This window comes from Centruroides sculpturatus, unplaced genomic scaffold (genome assembly GCF_000671375.1).
Source record: "Centruroides sculpturatus isolate CEXI.00-Female unplaced genomic scaffold, Cexi_2.0 scaffold796, whole genome shotgun sequence".
Classification (NCBI taxonomy): Eukaryota; Metazoa; Arthropoda; class Arachnida; order Scorpiones; family Buthidae; genus Centruroides; species Centruroides sculpturatus.
In genome coordinates this window covers 280,304-288,268 of record NW_019385038.1, presented here as the reverse complement: position 1 = coordinate 288,268, position 7,965 = coordinate 280,304, and the positions used below count along the sequence as shown (strand labels likewise).

General features: G+C 28.8%; 1 protein-coding gene across 1 annotated transcript; it reads left to right on the top strand.

Annotated features, from left to right (window-relative positions):
• The first annotated feature begins 6,077 nt into the window (after positions 1 to 6,077).
• LOC111633740 lies at positions 6,078 to 7,332 on the top strand. The gene is made up of 2 exons (XM_023378349.1): positions 6,078 to 6,505; positions 7,212 to 7,332. Exons 1-2 carry the CDS (start codon positions 6,078 to 6,080, stop codon positions 7,330 to 7,332), a joined length of 549 nt encoding a protein of 182 aa, XP_023234117.1.
• Positions 7,333 to 7,965: the final 633 nt, after the last annotated feature.

Sequence of the window (7,965 nt, the reverse complement as noted above, 5' to 3'; positions counted from 1 at the left end):
GTCACCCAGTAGAGACTAAATTGTAGATAGAGATTACAGATACATTTTTCACATTATCATGCTTTATCAACGTTCTACGCTGTACTTAAGAGATTTGTAATGGAGAGTTAACTCTAAACGCACAGTGAGTTGTTGACCTTTTTTTTGTTTTTTTTTCTTTTTTAGGCATCAGAATTTTTTATCGAGCTATTCGGACTTCAGTAGATAATAGTGTTGCCACATTTTCAAAATTGCTGACCCGAACAGCAGGTGAGGTTTGTTCGAACAGAAGTTCCTGACGCGTGCGCAATGTCATTCTGCAATGCGAAGAATAACGTGCAGTGAAGCCCGTTCTAAATCAGTTACAGTTAGGGACTAGTGAGACTTGTGTAGGAGTAATGTAAGTAACCTAAATTAAGAAAAAACAACTACAAATGACTTAGCTCTATTGGATATTGCAGACGTGTACGAATACGGATCGTACAAGTAAAAACAAAACAAAAAAAAAGGTCGACAGGTTGCGCACGATATTCCCGGACAAAATTAATAGTTCACCCGGACAGTGAGTCGATTCCTGGACTGTCCGGGTGAAAACCGGACGGGTGGTAACACTAGTAGCTAACGGTAACACTAGTAACTAATAATGAAAGATTAACCACGGGCCGCATAAATTCATTAGACGGGCCGGATCCGGCCCGCGGACCGTATGTTGGCCATGCCTGAACTAATATCTATCAAACTAAACAACAGCTTAATTATAGATGTACTTATCTTTAAAATTGCACTTAAGTAAATTTTATGAACTTACCGACGTAATAGCAACAATAATGCTATTGTGTAATAAAACCGCTTTTATAATTAGAGGTAAGTATTATATAAGCGAGTCTATGTATGTTCAAAAACAAGCTGAAGCAGCGCTCTGCTCGCGTGCTAATGCTATTTCTGTTCACAGAAGTATAGGGGAGATCGGGGCAAGATCGGCATGTTAAGCTTTACTTAAATTTTGTGTAATAAATACTGCTGTAAACTGAAAAAAAAGCTTTGCATATTGTCTATTGGAATGTTACCTTACTATAGAACTGGTTAAAATCAGTTTGGAAATAAAAATAATTAAAATAATTACAACTTTACAAGAAGAGAGAAATTGACGAAGTTGCCCCGGGTATAGGGGCAAGATCGGCAACTTCTCTCTTTTTGTAAAGTTGTAATTATTTTAATTATTTTTATTAAAGTTGCCCCTGGTATAGGGGCAACAGTAATGGGGCAAGATAGGCACGTATATAAAATTATGTTATTAACAATGTATAAGTTGGAATTCACTATTAAAACAAAGAAATACAAATCCAACACCCATTTAATATTATTACAACGAAATGCAAGTTCAAAGACATATATACATGAATAACAAATGCAAACATGTTTTCATTTATCATCTGTTTGATTTTTATCCTTTGCTTCTAATGTGGCTTTATGTTGCCGATCTTACCCCGCTAGTCATGATTTCGAAACATTAAGTACAACCCTGAGAACAGAATGCCAAGCCACGATCTGGCCACGTGAATAAGTTGAAGTTACATCCTTCTAACAGGAAAAGTAACTTTCGTTATCATGGAATTATAACAAAACCTGCCAATTCAATATAAATGGAAAAAAAATATTATATGGAATTGAACGAAAATGAAAATTTGCTTGATAATTCAACTACGCTTGTTGGAGAACAATAAAAACACTACACTCAACAAGCCACTAATAAAACTCAACTGCCTAACCTATAACCAAAGTCTCCTTTTAATTTGTTTTTTTAAAAAAAGCGCTTGACAAACTTGCCCCGCTTGCTGAAGTTGCCCCGATCTCCTCTATGCATGTTCAAACAAGCTCAAGCATCGTTTTTTACAAATTCTGCGTTAATTTTTCAATAATAGGGTAAATATTTTTAACTTTTAGACATAAACAATATAAATACGCTACGCACTGTAAATTTTTAGAGAACGAAAAAGTCGATACGTAAAATTTTCTATTAATTGAGTATTCAACGTCAATATTTTTATCACACTTACAGCCAAAATGGCGCCCCTAAACTTTGGCGCCCCGGACAAATGTTCGGGTTGTCCGCCCCTAGAGCGGGCCCTGCTAAGATAAGGAATCATCTTGGGTAAAGTGTCCATTAAAAAGAAACATAAAAACTAAACTATTTTAAACAATATAATTCAATTTGTAGCTATAACATTGCAAATATTTTATATTTGAAACATTGTACTTTGTGGATAAGGGGTTTAAACTCTAAATTTCCCATAATTTTTTGAAATAGGCTTACTGTATTTATTTTGGAAGCTTGAATAAAAGAAATGGCAGTTTGAAAAATTACAAATAATCATATTTTGTAAACTACATTAGCAACGCTGTGCAAGCATTAGCAGCCGCATTAGGTGAAATTTAAAAATTTCAATTACAATAGGAATCACTATATCATCAGGTCACTATTGAAGTTTCTCTTGTCAGAGTGTTTAGTATTTTGACTTTGTCTAGTAAAGTGAGTTAGTTTCATGTCTTGTTTGCTTATTGTTAAGTTTCTTTGCGTGAATTTTTATTTTGAAGGTGAAGTTCATTTTCTTCTTTCTTTTTTCAATAACTCTTGAGAATTTTTTGCCAATATATCAAGCAAAAAATTGTAGCCGATGAAATTAAAAAAAAGAACAGTTATAAAGCAATCCAGGATTGATGAGTTTCTTACAAAAAATTGAATTTGTTGCATTGTTTTTTTCTTCTCTGAGTTTTTGTTTAGAACACTGTTTATTCAATTGTTTTGTTTGTTGTTTTTTGTATTTCATATTAAATTTCCTATATTTAGGCTATTTTTTTATTTATACTTAAGTGATTTCATTCAAGAACACCTACATCCCTCTTTCTGCATGAGCTGCATTAGCAAGTTTCGCTGTATTGATTAAAATCTAAAACACAGTGGAGAACGGTTTAGGCCTATATATTTCAGATTTAAATGTCATTTTATGTCGGTCGGTTCCAAAGTATAATATTCTTTTCAACGGAGAAATGTTTTATTTAAAATTTTAAATTTATTAGGAACTTTCATTTACGTGTCATTATCTTTTTAATACAGTACAGGTAACAGATATTGCAATCTGGGTACGCAATCAATGGCATAAAATTGACCCTACTAGTTTATTATTTCTCATAGAGCAGTATTAGCAATAAGTTAGTTGCTACGATTACAACATAATGTGAAACGATTACAACATAAGGAAAACTACGCGTTTGTAGTATCCCTAGCAGCAAAAAGAAAGTGAACTTATTTTAGGAACTAATTCAGTGTACGATTCTTAATGATCATTCTAAAATGTAATAAAAGTTTATAGAGTACAACATATGACTCGTTACCAATGACATTTTGAGTCTTGAATATACGAAAATTATTTTAAATTTATTACTTATTTATTATCAAGTATCTGAATTATGTTTAGTTAGATACTGATCATTGCAATTTCAAAAAAAGTGTGCAATAAAAATGTATTACTGTTTTATTATTTTTTATAACTTAATATAAAAATATAAAATACAAAAGCAACATTAAAACGATCTTTAAAAGTTATACTACTAAGATTTTATGACTGTTAGCTCCTGTCATCTTGTGGCGTATCTCGATTTTAATTTGGATTATAACTTACATCTTTTTTGATCAAGTTCCTCGAGTACGCTTACGTTAATGGAAGTTTTTAATTAGATATATATGAATGTCATAAAGGTATGACCAATTAAACAAAATCTTTATACAGCATTTTATACAGTCGTAATAGAAAATGTATAGCAGGCGTAAAGTGTGATATAGTGTTTAACCAATAAGAATATTAAATAACATTTATAATATGAATTAATTAAAGATCAATGAGAACTCTTTGAGCTAGGTTAAAATATTTTTCAAAATTCAAATCATTTAGAACAGTTTACTCTTATTACACGAAAATACTTTATACGCCTATATCAAATTCCAAAACAGAATACTGTACTCATGTTTCATTCATTTTTAATTCATTATATATATTTACGTATTAAAATATTTTATAGAGTAGCAAAAGTTTACAGCGTAGGAGTAATGTGGGGTTTATTTAAGTCATATACAAGTGAAGATAAAATGGATTATATGTTATTAAAATAAAAAATGATTTTATTTAATGATAAAAACTTTAATGGAAATAAAACAAATAGATTTTATATTCAGTAAATAATTTTCTACAGACTAATTAATCTTTAATGAATCAATTTATCCACATTTGCTATATCTAAAAGTTAGTTCTAACTCTTTCTTAGTACTCTAGATATTACTAATACAGTCGACCCCTGTAACACTGTTGATAATTCCGTTTTATATGAATTCCATGTTGTATGAGTCATTTAGATTTTACAAATACGTGAGCCGTTCACAGCCCGGCACTCGTATTTGTAAAATCTAAGTGACTCGTACAACATAGAATTCATATAAAACGGAATTATCAACTGTGTTATAGGGGGGTCGACTGTATAGTTATAGAATGCGGTACCGGGAATGTATTAATTATAGTATCTAATAAACGATATTGATTTATTGTATAGTTATAGAATTTTGCCACATATTCCTTTGTGGCAAAATTCTTGAGAAGTAAAAAATATTACAGAATATCAGGAAAATAGTAAAATAAAAATAATAAATTTATTTTAATTTTCTTCTTCTTGACATAGGGATTTTTGTCATGAATTACGAATCATAACTTATAAAATATACGCCTATTAATTAAATTCGTTATCTGTCATATATTAAAATAAATAACGGAAAAAATAATTTTTACAAGTAAAAGAAGAATTTGAATAAAATAATTTCTGAAAATTAACATTTTCTTTGAAAGTTTAAGATATTTTCAAGGAGAAGTAAATAAGTGTAAGACCAAATTATGTTTAAAAATACTTTAATGGAAAATATACATTATAATATTTGAAGCATCTTCCGTTATACATTTATAATATAATGCTGTCTGTCAGGGGCGGATCTAGGTTTTTTGGGGCCTAGGGCTTATTGAAGTCCAATGGGGCCTCATTTTTTTGTTAGATTATGAATTTTTCAATTGGGATTTAAAATCACTTATAATAAAATCAAAATCAGAGTTGAAATATATTTATTTATGAAATGGTGTTGAATGACAAACTTTATATCGATAAGTGCTCATTGTTAATGAAAAAGTATTAAAAATTTATGATAATTATTCAATTTTCGTGGACTCTTGACACTTAGGGCCCAGGACTTAAGCGCTATTAGTCCCTATGTAGATCCGTCCCTGCTATCTGTTCAATGTAATAAATGGTTTTGCTTTGAAGCTTCATTTAAAGATTGTTTACTCATTAGTGAAGAAAATGTTTTTATTGTATTATTAAATGTTAGATTTATCATTTGCATCTTATCTTTACAATAACTTAATTTGATTTTCTGATAAGATAAACTTTTATGTATTCAACTGAAAAAGTGTAAAACAATGCTTCTATTATTTCCATTCTACGAAAATTTTAGCATCATTGATATAATTTACAGCATCATTAATGAAGGGATGTTCAGATATATATAGATCTTGTTTAATTATTCATTAGTGTCTAAAATATAATAAAGATAAGTATTGTAATTTTTTTTAAAAAAAAAAAGCTAAAATTTGCGGATTTATCCTATATTTTTTATACGTTTCTTTAAAATAAAGAAAATAAAAGGTAAAACTAACACTAAAAGTACTTTTTCTTACATAATTTAATTTATTTAAATGCTTCATTATAGATATTTAGGATCCGTTTCGGATTCTTTAAACATAGCACATTGACCTACAAATGAGATAACGAGCTTTCCTTCATGACTGATTATGCGTATGGGGAGGAGTAAAATGCGATGGAGTGCATACAATAGTCTTTCCCATTCATATAAACACTTCCACCACCTACTAATTCAGTTTATATTAAAGACCAGACTCCGAATGAGAAATGCCAGCTGTATAAGGTAAGTATATTCAGTATAGAGACCATAGCTTTTATGTAAATAATTAAAAAATTTTCATTTCAGATAAGAGCAACAAGCAATGATTTCGCATACGACATGCTATTTTTTCTTCTTATTCTGCACTTTGCCTTTTATCAGTTGTGTAAAAGTAAATGATGACGTAACATTGCATCAATCTGTAGAAAAATATAGACAGAATTCCGTTTCGAAAGTATTCACTGTCAATTTATCTAATGCTATTTTTATGATTGTGGCAAAGGTTGTTCTCATAGGAGCCATATATTACTATATCTTCAACAAAGATTCGGATTATGATGATCAGAAGAGGCAAGAACGATCAATTAGTGCAAGTAAACCCGATATTAACGATTTTTTGAACTATTTCTTGGCTATAAATACGGATAATCATGAATGCGTTTATAAATTTGCTTGTGAAAATCCAGAAAAGGCCAAAGTGTACATAAATAGAAGTTTAGAAATATTGGAAATATTCGAGTCTCTTAAAAAGTAAGTAAAACGTCATTTGAAATGCGTTACTTCATTATCTAACTGAATGTAAAGAATAATTTAAAATAATCTATATGAAATTTATAGTATAAAAACACTAAAAATTATATATTATAATTTTTATGAGTTATATGAGTGATAATTTATATGATTTTTAATACTTTGATGTCCCAGCCTTATTCATAACAAAAATTTTAAATTGGATAAATAAAATTGGACACCTAAAATGTTTTAAATCTAATAATATTTATAAGATACAATTAAGTCCTCATTTTTAAAAGCTATTTTTACTTTTGTAAAGAATCTTATGGGTTTTAGTTGAATCTAATATGAAGAATACTGATTTGTTTTTGTATATCGGATTTGTAAACGTAGCGAATAATAACAGCCAGATTTTCTATTAAAATACAATTAGATGGATTGTTCGTAGGAGTTTCAACTACAAAATTTCATAAAAATTAAATCGTATTTATCCTTAAGCCGGATTCTATAAACAGGATACAGTTTACGACTTAACTGATAGTTACACACAGGAAATTTTCAAAGTAACATTTCGAGTGTGACTATGTGCAATCATTGATAATGTAACGCTTCCATTCTTTAACTTTGTTACACATTATTATTAAATTCTATGTCCGCCCATCAATACAGGATGTTTAGAAGAATTCTAGCTTGATAAATTCTTAAAATAGTTTTTTTTTTATAGAAGTTTGCTTCTAGAATCGATAAGTAAGAAGATAAATACCATCAAAAGAATCACAGAAGAAAATAATAATTGCAAGAAATTTATATGTAAAAGAACAATTTGTCATATGAATTGCAATTAGCCAAATTTGGTTTGATTAAGGATGAATTATTATTTGTGAGATTTACTTTAATTAGTAAACTTTCATAAATTTATTTACATTTATTTTATTCCTTAAATGTAATTTATCATCCGTGCCAGAGGTTTATAATACTTATACAATAAATTATCTATAAGTTGTGTAAAGTTAATTAAAATCTTCTATGTATAAATGTCTTTTTTGTCTGTATAACTTAAGGTTAGTTAAAATATTTTGTTTTAAATCTATTCTTGTTTATAAATATTGGAAATGCGTTTCATATTTTATATGATTTAATATTAAACATGTTTTTAACCAAATAATTAAAATATTACTACTGTATTTTATTTTCTTATAAAATATAAATATAAATCTATAATCAGCACAATTAAAACTTCAGATGTTATCTATGTAAACTAACTTAAGTTATAAAAGATTGCTTTTTTTTACAAAATTTAACGAATGCTTTGCTGGAAAGATTGAAAATAAAAAATAATATAAAGCCTTTAGGAGTAAAATGACGAAACGGGTAGTATTTTGAACTTAACTTCTGTCATCCCTGTCATGTACGCAAGTAATTAAGATATTTAGGCCTATATCAAAGTATAGATAAGTGCTTTTAATATTACACATTAA